The following is a 16,629-nucleotide window of genomic DNA, read 5'->3' as shown; positions in this document are numbered from 1 at the left end:
AGCGTGCCTGCAAACAGTTCTACCCCCCCCCCCCCCAACTTTCCTCTACATTAGCGTTTTGCATTCACATGCGTCGTCAAGCGGCATGATAACCAATTTCTTTTGTATCTGCACCCTTCCCCACCGGCTACCCCTCCAAGCCGCGGTATCAGCCTCCTCCCGCGCCTGCCTCTCCGGAGCGCGCCGCGGTGGGCCTGTCAGAGCAAACAGACCGACAGAAGAGGTCACGCAAGAGGTACAAACAATACTATTCCACAAAATGGGAGCTTCTCCGCTGGGATAGGAGCCCCTGAATTACTTCACGTACGCAAACATACCCGCCCACCCCCCAGATTAAATTGTCTCACTGCTCAGCAGCGCGGCTACACAAGAGACAGAAGCCGATTTTTTTTTTTTTTCGACAAAGGGCAAGCGCCGTGCGGGTTTTCTCGATATCTCTGGGCGAAAGGCAACCATGTTATCCCTGGGGCTATGGTGATCAGTGCCCATACAGGGTTTCTGTCCATCACACTGCTGTACCTCCTCTGTGGTGTCTTTGCTTATCTGTCATGTCAGGTAGACGCTCATGAATAAGGAATGCCATTGCACGTCGAGTCAAAAAAAAGTTTGCAGTCCGGCATAATTTGAAAAGAATAACATGACTATTTTCAACCGAGGGAGGACTGTGTAAGACCTCTCACCGGGGAATTTAGGAGGTGAGAAAATGTACAGTTTAGCTTCAAAATCCAATCTTGTACAGCAGGCTGGATTAATATAAACACGTTGTGACAAATGCTTTTTTGGTACTGACCAAAATTGCCTCTATATATCAACTTCAACTGCACAAAAAAACAACAACAACCTTTCATCCACTGTTCACAAGAAAAGACTTTGGTGAGAGGACCTACTCATGACTGCTAGGGGACGCCCCCAAGCCAAAACTCTTATTAAATAAAAATAACAGTATTAATACTATAAAAAAACAAACATCTGAGTCTGGGGAGGAACACGGAGGTGCGAGGTGTGATGTGAGGCCTGAAAAAAAATCCACATTGAGAAGCGCAGCCCCAAGGGCGGCCTCGGTCTCGACGACAGCACCGGCCAGAGCAGATGACCCCGGGGGGCATCCCGCTCAGGTTCCCAGCGCCTCGGCGCGTCACAATCTATTTCGTCCCCCACCCCCGGGAACCAAGACGTGTGAATCTTTTGAGGGCCGCACCTAAGAATGAGCTTGGACACATGCCCGCATCGGAGCGAGCCTTTCGCTTAAGTGTGTGTTTATCGTGCCACTGGGATGATGGTCATTGCATTAATGAGGCCATCCCAAGGACATGATGTGTGTTGGTAAGGTGTTTCATTTGAGTGAGTGTGTGTGTTTGTACAGTATATGTGTGTGTAGTAAGTATCAAATAGGGTCTTTGAAGGCTGTTACTGATATTTGTGTATTGAAAATGCCTTTATTCAATATCTTTAACTTTTTTTTTCATCATATGACACAGAAACTCTCCACTGAAACCCTGACTAATGAAATTCTTTTAGGGTTAGCAGCTCACCACAGCTATCCAATGGTAGGGAAAATAATTGAAAAAAAAACATTATTGAACAATTATACAAATATATAAAATGTGCAAAGAAAATGTAATTTCATTGCAGGATTTACAGACTATTTTTCTGTAGCTGTGTTCAAGGAGGAACCTCCATCATATCAGAGGTGGACAACATGAAAGGCCATATTGGCCCATAATGTCTACCCGTAGTACCAAACATCACTGTCAAAAAATGCTACACATCATGCTTGCACCCAGTCCATTCCTTTGTTGATCTGCATTCCTAACTAATAAAAAGTGCGTCAATGAATTTTGACAACCTTTCCAGCTAGAATAAACACATGAGCGCTGGCTTGAATGAAAATTGAAAATAATTCAGAGAGAAGCTTTTCTGTATTGAATGTTGTTTAACAAATGAAACTCACTCCCAATGTGTGAGTGTGTGTGTGTGTGTGTGTGTGTGTGTGTGTGTGTGTGTGTGTGTGTGTGTGTGTGTGTGAGTTTTGACCCGGCCCTTTCATAAGTTCCAGCCTCATCTCCTCTGCAGGTATCTGGCTGCTGTGATAGAACTGTGTGGTCGACACACACACACACACACTCTCTCTCTCTCTCTCTCTCTCTCTCTCTCTCTCTCTCTCTCTCTCTCTCACACACACACACACACACATTTAAGGCCCCTTTACGCTTTGTGCATCATGGCCACCAAGGAAGGTCTGGACATCCACAAAGAGCAGTTGGAGCAGTGTTGGGAGAATAATTATGTTAATTTCTCATTCCCAACAGGGTAAGAAAAGCGGCGGCAATCATCCCATTGAAATACTATTCTTCTTTGAGGGAAAGGGAAATTGATTTTCATATCTCTTTTGTCGGTATGAACATTTGCGCACGTTCTTGTGTGTGCGCATGTTTGTGCGCACTTGTGTGTGTGTGCATGTGCACGGATGCACGCATTAAATGTATGTGCTCTACCACGCAGCAGCCCGGGAGGTTACAGAGAAGGTGTGTGAGAGCGGGTATGATAATTTCTCACAGTCTGGGGGCTGAGTGAGAGATCGAGGCTGCAATCACATGGGAGGCTGGTTCTTTGTGATTCATATTATTGGCCTTATTTCAGCCGCCTCTTTTGATGACACGCGTCCACACACTCTCAAAGGAGATGAGAAACATAATAAAACTACAGAGAGATGCCACCTGCACTCTTGTTTTTTGTGTGTGTTTTTTTCCCCATTCACACGCACGTACACCTGGGCTACAATGAGAAAACTACAGGGAAACTTCTACAAGAAACAAGTGAAACCCTAGAAAACCTGAAAACAATTGCAAAGCTATCCACACCAGATAAGTGACAAATCAAGGGCACACGACACAGAACAAGGGAAAACTATTTTACTCTGGAGAACAAGAGAACACGGCCATGGGTAACATTGCGAGTCCTCTGTGTCTATTGCAAACACAAAGGCTGTGCAAGGTCTCCAAGCCCTGGGCTTCTCTTTCATACACAAAATAAGAAGACAGCTCGTGCACGAACGCCACCCAATGTAACGCATCCTACCTTGGTTTTCAGAGGAGGTTCGAGGAAATATTTCCTGAAAGTGGACGCGTTCAGAAAAGATGTCAAATCAACACTGCGCAAGCCCAAGAAAGGCTCACAGCATGGAGGCAAGGAAATGGTGTAAATAGGAAAAGAAGGAAGAGATGAAGAAGAGAAGGAGCCAAAAGTTCAACTCGGCGGAGGCTCTCAAGCGCAAGAGATGCAACGCTTTCTGTTTCCTCTCAAAGATGGCAGAAATAAAGACAGAAGGGCAGTCTGATGACGTGATCTGCTGTGGGGAAGGAAAGGGCACATGGCAATAGTACACCATAGCAAAGCATGCACAGATGAGGTTTATTTGCAAGGGGTTGACATACTGTAACACATTTAAACCTGGCACATTCATTGGACAGCCTTGATAAATATTAAACCCAAACTTCAGAACTTTCTAACAGTCCATCAGTTACACCCATTTTCCACTTAATCCATTTAATAATACATTTAAACAATGGTTGTCCCTTATGCTTTTATTTTGAAATCAGAGACATGATGTCAAATACAAGTTAGAAATGCAGCCTATTCATTCACAAAAACATCATGGATGTGTTGGAGTATGTCAACCCTTCACCAAGAAAGCATTGCCCAAGTTGCATGAAGAGTAGGGGAAGTGGACTTTAGCCAGCAGCCAACAGGACCCATAGTCAAATTATAAAGTATACCTATCAAATTGAAAGCTCAGATCTGGGTGTGTACTTTTTAATCCCTTAATGTTCAACCAGCACAGAATAACTTCATTTCTCTTATGACGGTCTTTGCGAGCAGAGTAATAACAGACTATTATGTATAATGGACCCTCTATAGCCTCAGTTTAAGACTGAGCGCCTGATTGATGGACGGACGGATAGATGGAAGTATGGCAGGAGGCGTCTTATTAGGCTGTCAGCCACTGGCACTGCTAGAGATTTAACCAGGAAGGAATCTTGGGCCATGTCCTTGATCACTGGTTGTCCGTCACTCAGAGATGTGATTAGGATAGACAAGCTAATGTCGGTGTCGATATTCTGTGCGTTTGGATGTGTCAGATTTTCTCCTGGTTTCAAATCATTTACAACTGACTGCTTAACCAGGCCGCCTTCTTAGTAGAGCTTGGTATTCGTTCTATATGAAACACGTAATAGGCCTATATATTTTTTTTTTTTGCCTGCAAACATATGGTGTCTTTGATCAGGCTGCTGGTGAGGTCCTTTCCTCCACTCCACACACACACACATACACACACACACACGCCCCTCCTGGGTCTTTCCACAGCGACCATGTTGAGGGACTCCCTGCTGGTACAGTGCCACACACTTCTATCTGCCATCTTTCAAAATCAGCATATTAAACTCACTAATACTCCCCACAGGCAGTGAGGCTTGAATGCAGAAATCAGCACCCCTCGCCTCGCCTCTCCTCTCCTCCACTTCCTCATCATCTGCTCTCCTCTCTCAAGGAGCGAGCGATCTCTCTGCTTATCTTGGCGTGGCTGTCATGCCGAGAGAGCAGTTGTTATCGCCCTGCTCGTTGCCTGACTCTTCCCAGAGCCAAAGGAGTGCCTTGCTAATCAGCCCCTTACTGTCATGCCCAGTCATATTCTGTCTAACACTGCAGCCAACAGAACAATGGCAGCAACACACGGCGATCAGAGATAAACTCCATCATCATGGCTGGAAATATAGGGCGGTTTAAAAAAAAACAGACATAAAAAAAAAAAAAAAATGAGGAGAGGGTGATGCGGCTTAACTCGGTGCTCACCACTTAACAAGCAAACAAAGACTTATGCAAACAAGTCTATTAGCCTGTTGCCCTGCCTCTGCCCCTGTTTAAGTCAAGCCTATGAGGAGTGCTGAATGCTAATTGTACGGTGGCCGAGAGAGCTCAACGCACTACAACTTAAGAAAACACATGCAAATAGACAAAACACAAGCAAATTAAGAAAACATCTTCATCAATTTGACAACACATGCGCTGCAAATACACACAACACAACCAAATAGACAAACGCGCTGGAAATACACAAACGCACTGCAAATACTCACAACACAACCAAATACAGAAACACGCTGCAAGTAGCACAGACGACAACGGATCTGTTTCCAGGGGACACAAAAAAGTGATGAACCCGGCTGGGACACGCTTGTTGTTCAATGCTTTGTGACTTTTGAAGTTATTGAAGTCGGCTACTCGTCAGTGGTGTTGGAAAATGAGCTAAAATGTACGTTTTTTTGGTTGATTTTAACATCGTGATCGCATGATTCATTGAACAACAAGCGTGTCCCAGCCGGGTTCATCACTTTTTTGTGTCCCCTGGAAACAGATCCGTTGTCGTCTGTGCTACTTGCAGCGCGTTTGTGTATTTGGTTGTGTTGTGAGTATTTGCAGCGCGTTTGTGTATTTGGTTGTATTGTGTGTATTTGCAGCGTGTTTGTGTATTTGGTTGTGTTGTGTGTATTTGCAGCGTGTTTGTGTATTTGGTTGTGTTGTGTGTATTTGCAGCGCGTTTGTGTATTTGGTTGTGTTGTGTGTATTTGCAGCGCGTTTGTGTATTTCCAGCGCGTTTGTCTATTTGGTTGTGTTGTGTGTATTTGCAGCGCATGTGTTGTCAAATTGATGAAGAAGTTTTCTTAATTTGCTTGTGTTTTGTCTATTTGCATGTGTTTTCTTAAGTTGCAGTGCGTTGAGCTCTCTCGGCCACCGTATAATTGTACATAAGCTCTATGTTACCAAGCATAGGTCGACTGCAAACAGAATTCTTACACTTACTGTAAGTACCAGCACTCTGACAGGAACTTAGTCATGGTATTTCTTTGTCACCAGGTCACTTCCACTGTTCAGTATGCATCATGTTACAGAGGAGGTCTACTCAATGCAGCTAGTTCGCACCTATGCAATATCTATGCAAATATATTGCTTCTACACTGGGCACTCAGCAGAAGCACTGGCCCAAATCATATTGCAATAAATACATTCTGTCAATCTAGGAAACATACTGTTGAAACCAATAAAAAACAACACATTTCCAATAAATTTGCTTTCCCCCCTCTCCATACCTCCCTCCTTCCTATCCCTCGCTGCCAGCCACCCACCGGGTGACCACATGGCAGGGACACGGGGCTTAAAGCAGCATTTCTCCTCACAGCATGTCCTTAGCACAGCCTCAGGGACTGAGGAGCCAATCTCATGGTGAACTCTGAGTTGTACAATCCAAGCTGGTACTATGAATAATGTGTGAGTAATACAAAATTAGGAGAGGAGGGAGCGTTGAGTGTAGCCCAAACTGTTTGGCCCAGTTGAGGTGACGTAATGACTCCTTGTCACCAGTATTTTGATACGTTAACACATTTTCCAATTAATGTACAAAAGTACTTATTACTCAAGCCATGAGACAAAAGACCTGTGAGGAAAAATCTGTTTCTAATGCTCTAATGTGATGATGTTAAAGCTACACTAGGCAAGACTTTTATGTAAAACTTCACCCGTCTTATCCGCCTCAATGACAAATTAAGGCTGCAGCAGTGAAGAGCATCCCATCCCCACTAATTGAGACCCTTAAGAGTCGCCCTATTTGCCCAATTAATTTCAGATGTCAAGTGTGGTCGTGGCAGGAAATCTCAAAGCAAAAATTAAGAGCAGAACACAAAACTGTCCCTCCAACAGCAGCGAGCGAGCGCTCCATCCAGTGGAACCTGGAATAACTAACCATGCTTGAAGCTCTTCACCACCTCCAACCCCAACAAAGATCAAGAAGAAATTGAGTTTCCTGACATCACGTTATATGATTTCTGAGTAATGTAGTACTTCAATCTTTCAAAAATTTAAACAGTGATCTCTCACTGCCACTTGGGCTGCCAAAGTGCAAAGTTACCTAGTGCAGCTTTAACTTCATAACTGTACATCCCAGCACCACCTATCTGCCCACCAGCAGCTAGCGTCACCTACTCAACCCACTCCAGCCGTACACACTCGACCGTTCGCAGCCAAACCACCGCAGGGATGTCACTAAGGTGAAAACGTGGTACTCACGGTCGTTGCAAAAGGAGCCTCCATAGGACGTCATAGTGCAGTCGCAGGTGAAGCCCTCCCACTGCTGGAGACACACCCCCTGATGGTAGCAAGACTCCTCCGTACAGGTGGTACTGGGTCCTGAGGGAACAGCCAGACAACAGGTTCAGTGTTCAATATTGAGACCGACGTTGATCCAAAGGTATTTGAAGTCCACATGGATGACCACAAAATCACCTGGATCCTGACTCTTGTAAAGCGTTTTATGTGGTGTGTTTGGTATTGAGGTAACCCTGAAACATACCGTTTGGTGGCCATATTGGAGGTCCACAGCTCTTGGCAACAACAACTGAAAACAGCTTGTTGCATTTTTATACAGGCAACTTGGCTGTCTCAACAGAACTGAATAGTCATGTTTATTTTTTGTGCTGTTTTTGACTGGGAACTGATCACTTCATCACTGATACATCTGATCACTTTTTTGTTTATATAATGTCAGCTTGTTAGCTTGCTAACCATAGTATCTGGTCAGCTAACCATCACCAACGCATCTGATTTGCACACTAGCTAATTGAACCTAGCTTGAGTGGGCTAGAGGGTGCATATTAACATTTACATTTGTTGCTTTGATAAATTAACTTGCTTGCTAGTTAGCTAGCTAAAAAAGCCAAAAAAAACAACAAGTTAACTGAGCTAAAACTCAGAGTGTTTTGGAGTAGAGACTAGGGTTCAAGACAAGACAGTTTACTGTGTCACATTAACTTACATTTGGTAATAAATTTACTTCATCAGACTATTCACTTTTACTTGTAACGACACTGAATGGACCTACATCCACACCACAACAAATCTTTTATAGGTATCTCTCTTTTTCTATTTGACCACAGCTAATTCTCCAATAGAAACCTGTGATGGCGTCAGCTCTGGTTGCCAGGAGGTGTGTGATGCAACTGCAAAGCTTCTATAGTGAGGATGGTGATACTTGTCATTTAACTCTGAGAAATTCTTTTTACTATGTTGTTAAGCACCTACTATTATGAAAGCCTTGAATAAAACACAGGCCTCATATCTCTGAATACTTGTGTTAAAAGAGCAAATGACTGTAACCAAATAGCTGCTCCTCCGCAGGCTGAAAGTGATTTGATTAATGCTGCTTAAAAATGTATTCAGATTGAATTTGACATTAATTCAAGGTTGAAACCTGGTGTGATCGTCAGACTAGGGGCCCATTTGAATTGGAAATTAGTGGGGAAGCGTAGGCGGCATGGGTTTAATATCGCCAGTAAATGTGTGTGTGTGTGTGTGTGTGCGTGTGTGTGTGTGTCTGTCTGTCTCTGGGGGGTAGAGGGTTGTTCTCTCTCACTGCCATGGATGGCTAAAGACATTTAAATTGTCAATTAGAAAAATCCACTGTCATAATTTCTCTGTGGAATTTCAGCCACTTACTCGGATAGCTGAATTAAATGTGATAGGTTGCTCTGAAAACATTAATATTTCCACTGTAAATGATGATTAGCACTGACCCAATAGGTATTGTCACATAAACCGACATACTGTGATGAATTATTTACCAATTTTTCCTTTGTTCACTGTATTTGTTTGAATCTGATATGATTGATGGAAATGAAAGAAACAAGCTCATCATTAGTTGTCTTTGGAACCAAACCTGCTTTCAAATTATTGTTCTGAAAATTGGTTGGGAAAAAAGCTGAGTGAAATATTTAAGATTAGGATGCCAATCAAATTTGAGGCACGGAAATTGTGCTAAAAATAAATAAGGGCGGTGGTTGTCGTGTTGGTGGTGGTGGTGGGGATTCTCATTAAAAACTCAATTAAACACAAACATTTCCAAAGAACCATGGTTCAGTGCCAGACTAATTTGTTTCTGCATAGATAAACATGCATCTCACAGCGCCATTTACAAATGGCCCAATTAAAAAAGACGTCCCCCCCCCAAAAAAAACCCCCGCCATATCCATAAGAGCACTTACTTTCTCCTCCAAAATGGCCACTTGAATTCAATGTCATTTCCATTTTATCGGCTTGTTCTGTTAATAATTCCACACAGCGCTAATTGCCCCATTAATTACTCACTAATAAAGGGTTTCCCAGAGGTGCTAATTAAGCGTATTGTCATAATTAATACCCAGGTCAATGTAATCACTTCCCAACACTTCTTTCAAGTATCGATCAGCCGCATGCTACCTTAGTACGGTGAACCTGCTATCAGGTGTCTTGGGTTTGTTGGAGCATAAAACTCCATCTGCTGTGTTGGCTCCAAATGTTCAGGAATATCATGAACAATAGGGAGCTACTAAGCCTAACGTCTTTGTAAAAACCCAAACTGAACACACGCCACGACTCCCTCGCTGCTGTCACCTGTATCTACAGTTAACAGCTGGGTTACGATTGAAACATCTGGTCCTGTCTTAGCAGAGTAGAGTGTCGTAGCGCTGAATGGGGATCAGTTTGGGCTTTCAGTTCGTAATGAAATGGACGATCAAAAAGGGGGTGAACGGGTCAAGATTTTGACTGGCACTTCTATTTTGTAAAGGTGGATGTAGATTTTTTCTTGTTTATTTTTCTCAGTTTTTATTTATTGCTCACATTTTTATTTATGTTGTAAAGCACTTTTTAACTGTGCTTTGTTAAGTGCTGCTACTACTGCTGCTATTACTACTGCTGATACTACTGTTACAGCTACTATTACTGCTGCTACTAGTGCTGCTGCTACTTCTCATTCCACTGCACTACTACTACTGCTCTACAACAACTAATTTATATTATATACATTTTTATTTTATATATATATATTTTCTTATATTATAGATTTTTCACAAAATCCCTACAGTGAGTCAGCAGTACTGTATATGTAGCTGTGGAGCAGCTCTCTCTCTCTCTCTCCTTTTTTCTCTTTCTTGTTCTTTGTTGTTGTGATCCGCTGAGTCAGGAGAGAGCTAAGAGAACAAGCTCAATGTTCTGGCCTCTGTCTGGCCTGAGGTCTAGAGAGACTGGACCAACAGTCACCTCTGACCGCTGTGTATCCCCGGTCCACGAGCCAACACTGACCTCAGAATCATGTTGGTCAGGACTTAGGTTGGCCATGATTCATACCCAGGACACTTACTCAAGGAAGTCGTTTTCATTACTCTGACCATTGCTTTAGCCACCCAGGAATTCATGGTCAGGCAGTGTTTGCAAGTTTTTGGGAAACTAATTGAACTGCTGGTGTTAGAGAAGATCAATCAATGCCAGAAAAGTAACTAATTATATTTTGAGTTGTAATTTAACAGATCTGGAGTGATGTCAACGGAGTTTTGCTTCTCCAGTGCAGGGTAGTAAAGATGTATTCTACTAATGAATTTCATTATGGTGAAATTAGATAAGTAGTGAAAATATTTTTTGATGTATTCCTGTAATATCAGCAAGGGAGTACATTGATTCCGGACAGCCTCAGGTCTAGGTAATTTACAGTATTATTTGTCAAAAAGGTCCCCCCCCCCCTCCCAAAAATGGTCAATTACTACTGCTCAGCTCTCTGGCACATCCAATCATTAACTAATATTAGCATCCATTTCGGGTGCCCGTGGGAGCCAATATGATAGTTTAATGCAGTTTTAAACTGTGTTTGGAGCGAAGTAATTGTGGTGTATAACTGTAGGCAGGTAATAAGGCCGGCTGGCAGAGGTATAGCGGCGGGTAGGGATCGAGGAAGAAAAAAAAAAAAAACGAAAAAAAAAAGCTGGATCGGCGCCGCATCGAGTCGGCCAGCGCGGCCCTCGGGGAAATCAAGGCTGTGCTCTCCGACGCTCAGTACGCCATTGAGACGTGGCGGTGGGAGGAAAGGGGGGAGGGAGGGAAGGGGAGAAGGGGGGGGGTGATGTTGAAGGGGAAACGGCTACAGCCAGAGTCCGCTGTCACGCTCAGGATTAACTACCCGACACCGGAGCCAGCCTGAGACGCGGCGACGGACCGCGGACCGTCAAGCCAAAAACACTTCGGACGCAAGATTGATGAGGCAAAAGCCAACACGCTGTGTGTGGGGGGTGGGGGGTGTGGGGGGGGGGTGCTGAGGGGGGGGGGTGCAAGCTTTGAGATTAGCCACGCTGACAATAACATTAGAGGGAGAGAGATACCTCCCTCATGTAGGCTTTATGGGGCAATAGAGAGGATATACAGAGGAGAAGGGATTGGATTGAGGAAGACTCGCCCCGAGCTGGGAGAATATGGGTGTGGTTATTGGTGTATATCAGGGAATAACAGCTGCAGAATAGAGCGGTGAGTTACTGTTACCGGTGTCTCTTTACTGAAAAACTCAACGCGAGTGGCAGTCTGGTGTGTAATTAGGCCGTGGAGTGTAACAGATCCAATTTATGGGCATGAATTAAAAATTAAGGTAGAGTGGTTATTTACATGAGAGGATTTTAATGACAGAGAAGCAGGCTGGTGTCTAAATTGAAAATGTCCTCATGTACTGCAAGACCATCGCTGAGCTCACCTGCGTAAAAGGATGTTTTTGCTCTAATTAATGGGTAAGCATTAGTGGGTAGTTGACATTTGGATTACAGTTATTTAAGTAATCAGAAATGCTTTACAGTACTATTATTACCTTTCCAAGTCATAATTAGACTAATAAGAGTGCAATTTCAGTTTCAGAAATATTAGTTACCAAATAAAAGTTGTTCCTTTTGTTATCACCCTCTCTAAATGTCAAAGTGAAGTTGAATTATCCAAAAACTAGACCATCTCGTGATTTGTTTTTCTCATGTAGTCGTCATCCTCTCAAACTGAGTTATCTTTGATGAGAAATCGAAATGCGAAATTATTGCCACTACTAGCAGAAGTAATTGAGTTATCCTGATTTCTGAAGGTAAGAGCCGGTGCCATTGCTCATCTTGGGGGTGTAACAAAAAAAATGGTGTGGTGTAACTAGTTACTGTGCTGATTAGGTAATAAGTAAATAAATAATATTTGTTTTTTTGCCCAACACTGTGTGTGTGTGTGTGTGTGTGTGTGTGTGCATGCGTGCGTGCGTGCGTGCATGCATGCATTGTGTATACCTGTGGGTTTTGACTCAGAAAAAGTCATTACCCCTCAGGCTCAGCTCAGAGTTGGACACCGCTCAAAATTTTCATGTTTGTGTCAACCTCTAGTGTACAAGTTTGCTTTTTGTGAGCGAGTGAGTGTGTGTGTGTGTGTGTGTGTGTCCATCGGTTCCCCCCCACTCACCGTCGCAGCCTCGTTCCACCTGACCCACCCTGTGGAGGGCATCTGCGATCAGGTCGGGGAGTCTCCCATTCAGGTCCACGGAGGCCAGGCAGCCCTGGTATCCGTCCCGGGACGCGATCAGCTTGGGCAGATTGCTGTACATGTTCTTCGTCACGCCACCGATGTACAGCTCCCCTGGAAAACAAACACACCGAAAGCCACCCATGAGAAAAATGAGAGTTTGGGAAGGTCACTTTGAAAGCAAGGTCCATTTTCAGATGACTGATTACCTGCAATATGCAAATAATCTGCTACATTTTCATATAAATGAATATCAATTTTGCTACTCTCTATTGATGTAACACAAATGTGATTAAACCTGTAGTCGGTTCATGAAATATTTTATATTTGCTGTTCTAAACAAGGTGTCTGGCAGCTCTTTCTGGGGGAAAAAACTCCATGTTTCCAGTTTGTTGGAATAAACAGAAGAAGAACCGAGTAGTTAAAAAAAGAGCGCCACCTACAGAAAGTCAAACTTCATCAACAGAAAATTCAATTGATTGACAGGTGATCTCTGGGAAGTGCAGTGCACAAACCCCACAGCAATGAGCAGTTAGCACCAAAGATGGAGACAAAACATACATTTAAGTAAACAGTTTATTACAATTTACAGACAGTAATTTGTTACCAAGCATTTGAAGTTGTGCAAAATCATGTTCACATTGATTCAAATTTAAATGTCTTCCCCCCTTATATTCCTGTAATCAAAAAGCAAGCACTTACTTTCTCTCAAGTATCTCTAATCTGATTTACAGTACTGGCAACAGATCGCAATTACAATTTCTTTATGATTTTTTGTGATTTGCAGACAGAAATTTGAGTATTATCATCATCAGCTACAACTGTTATCAACCACTTCAGGTTGTCTAAATTTCAGGTTTTATAAAATCAGGTTAACACCTAATAATTTAAACTCCTTTGTCTCTTTAATATGTTTCTTTGCCTTCTTTCTCAAGTATCTCTAATCTGATTCACAGATTGGAGTATCAATTTCTTTGTAATCAGATTACTGTAATCCCCTCACACATAATCTCTTATTCCATAATGCTGAGAACAATCCATTATAGGCCCTAATAACATTTCAAGGATGCTTCACTGGTAACTTGAAAATATGAGGAGAATATGAGAATATGAGAAGAATATTGATTGAAGAATCCATAATATAATTTGTTTCTAAATTGATGTAAAGATATTGTTACAGCCACATTTTCCTCCAGTAGTGTAGCCTACTAGCCTGTCAGTCAGCTCTGAAGTAATGAGAAGGCATCTGGGTACCCACTACTCTTGATTTGCAACAGTGAGTCGCATTTCAAAGCATTGTAAATAGACTCCAGTCTATGTCGTTCTCTTCTAACGGACCACTTAGGCTGAATTAAAAGTGATGAATAATAACAAAATAGAGAAAGAGCTAGAGGAACAACTGAATTTACATCAGGAGTAATTAATTCATCCCTCAGCTGTGTTCGGTTGGGGTGTTTTCTGTAAAAAAAAAAAGGCAGTTTCGGTCCAGTGGTAGCAGCTCAACCGATGCTGTGGAGCACCAACGTCCCACTTCACCACTCGCCCAAATAACACGTCTTTCTTTACTCTCCATTTGGGAGAATGCATGAATAAGTCAAAGCTTCAAGACTTCAATCATTCTCTCTCTCTCCTTTACCCCTCATATATGCAGGTATTCCAATGGGAAATCTTTAAAAAATCAAAGAAAAAGAGAATGCCTAATGGCCGTGCAAGAGAGCAAGATGAAACGAAAGAGGAGTTAACAATTTTTCATTCAAATATTTAGTGTTATTTGTTGTTTAACTGTTCTTTTAAGTCCTTGATTGATTGATTGTGAGTGCCTACCGTACGTGAATGTATTACTTTTGTATGTTACGTAGCAGCTGATCAATGTCATTGGCGAAACTGCTGCATCGTACATTGTATCGTACATGGAAAGCCTTGTAAATGCAATATTTTCACTGTGCCACAAGTTCTCAAGCACGCTATTCAACAATAAATTATTTGCTTTTTTTATTGCATTAATTATTTTTTTTGTTTTTTTTTACTATTTACTTCATTTGCATAATTTTACTAGTTATTGCATGTTAGTGATTTGTCCTCTTTTGCAGCCTTTTTTGGTTTTGTCTTTATTGATACCAAATTACTGGATTGTTTTTCCATCATACAGTAATTTTGAAATAAAAATGAGATAAAAATGATGCACAGAGTTCAATAAGTTGTCCGTATGTGTGTGTGTTTAGGAGGGGGGTTGGGAGGCAGGAATGTAAATGGCAAACACTCAGTGGCAAACACTCAAGTGGATTCTCATTGTGTTCCATATGTGAGCAAAGCGTCATCGCTTGGTTGAAATCTGGAATCAGAGAAATTTGTCTTAGAGTGGGTGTGGCTACCAAAAGTCTCCAGCTCCACCCAGGACATCAAAATAGCGTTGGTTATAAGTTTGGCCAAGAGTGAAAGGGGATATGACTAAAATAAAGCAGATTTTGTTTAGGCAGTTTATGTATGTAAAATGCTATAAACTGTGTTGTAGCTATGCAGCCTGCAACACTGTATTCTCCACAGAAGAGATGATGGCAGCTGATCAACTAGGCAGACAAAGAGCTGAGATCACACTCAAATCAACTGATAATAAATGAGGTCTATCATCACCACAAATGCATCGCGGGACTGTACTGTATCTGTACTTGTTTTCTTCCGACTTCTTAACTCCTTTGCTAAACAAGTGTTTCCTCAGTCATTGCTGTTGTAAATATGTGGCGTGTGGCTTGCTGCTGATCGACAGCGAAGGCGTGCAACAGCAGCTGTTGATGCAGGTAGCAGACGGCTAACACTGCAGCCGCCATGAGACAGAGGAGTGACAATTTAAAGCCAGACAGTCTGAGTGTGGTGAGGTGTACTCTCGGGAGGCCTCCTCTGACAAAATGCTTGTCATTACGGAGGCGCTAAGAACATGTTTTGACTATAACATGATTCAAAGAAGCAGCTTGAAAAGACATGAATGGATTGTACAGCATCCAGCCCTGAGCGTCGGAAATGACATTTGATGCTTAGAAAGATTTATTTTGTAATCCTGTCCATGTATCCTTTTGGGAGAGGAACAGAATATACACAGCAGCACTTTTTTTATGCACGGAGAAGAGTTTGTGAATCCTCAGCGAGAAGATAAAGCTGAGTTTTGGGATATCTCAGCGCTCTAGTACAATTATGGTCTCTTTACATAAGGACATAAAAGGAAATATCCATTGACTCTTAAGCCCAATTATTTTCTCGCTCTCTCCCTCTCGCTAAGCCCTCTGTTCTGGAGAGTTGTGCGGAAAATGGCAAGTGAAATTATGAAAAACACAAAGAGGCCTTTGATGTAAATGCATATGAATAAACACGATTTGAAATGCTTCGGGCATTTCTCATCATTGTGACTCTGACTTTAACCTTTATCTTAAAGAAGGCCTAAAATGAGCACAGCTCGTCCCGGGGAAAACTTTAGCAGAAGGGACTAGATCCGGCTACAAAGATTGGACAATCAGATAAAAAAAAAAATATCCCGCTCAGGAAAATACATATTTTAGCAGCTTGACACTGGAAAATGACGTTTTGGAGCAACTTTCAACTTTAGCACGCCAAGAAGCAATGAGCCACTAGGTCAATTATATGTGGACTTTGTGTAATGGAATGAGTCAATGATGTTTGCCAACTTCTCTCTAGAATTAATGAGTACTTGACACTTCATATTTCTCAGCCGGGGCTCCCAGGCATTATAATCGATACAGTGAATTCATTAGCTGTCCAGCTGAATGATGTCCTGAAATCGCAGCTGAAGACGAACCATTTAGCAAATATGAAATCATCGGGATGGAGTTAATCTCAAAAGAGCAAACAACGCATTTCCTGCAGAAGTTAACGATATGTTTGAGATTCCGCTGGCTGTCTGCATACTTTGTGTTGACGAGAAGAGAGGGAAGGATATTAATTAGGCGCCAGATGTACTGTAAAAATGAGTCACGTTTTTTTTTTTTTTTTTTCTCATTTGAAGAATATGGACGATGAATGAAGATGAATTAATGAATATGCGCCAAACATGCACACCCGCACACACACACACACACACACACACACACACACACACACACACACACACAGAAAGCTAGGCTCTCACTGTGTTCACATTGGAGTAGAATAGTTTCATTTCAGTTGGATTTCTTTGGGCACTTCTTTGACTTCACTTCAGTTTGCGCATTCACAATCTGGGTTTATTTTGTGATA

General features: G+C 42.4%; 1 protein-coding gene across 3 annotated transcripts in view; it reads right to left on the bottom strand.

Moving 5' to 3' along the window:
• The window catches only part of nrxn2b (neurexin 2b), a 603,500-nt gene that overhangs the window by 289,039 nt on the left and 297,832 nt on the right, over positions 1-16,629 (bottom strand). For all 3 annotated transcript variants that reach the window (XM_078281834.1, XM_071923519.2, XM_071923520.2), the window contains 2 exons: positions 12,328-12,501; positions 7,120-7,239 (listed from right to left, as the gene is read on the bottom strand). In XM_078281834.1, coding sequence (XP_078137960.1) covers positions 7,120-7,239; positions 12,328-12,501 — 294 coding nt within the window. The remainder of the gene's footprint in view (positions 1-7,119; positions 7,240-12,327; positions 12,502-16,629) is intronic.

This window comes from Centroberyx gerrardi, chromosome 23 (assembly GCF_048128805.1).
Source record: "Centroberyx gerrardi isolate f3 chromosome 23, fCenGer3.hap1.cur.20231027, whole genome shotgun sequence".
Taxonomy (NCBI): Eukaryota; Metazoa; Chordata; class Actinopteri; order Beryciformes; family Berycidae; genus Centroberyx; species Centroberyx gerrardi.
The sequence above is the reverse complement of the archived record's forward strand: the minus strand, read 5'-3'. Positions and strand labels throughout refer to the sequence as shown.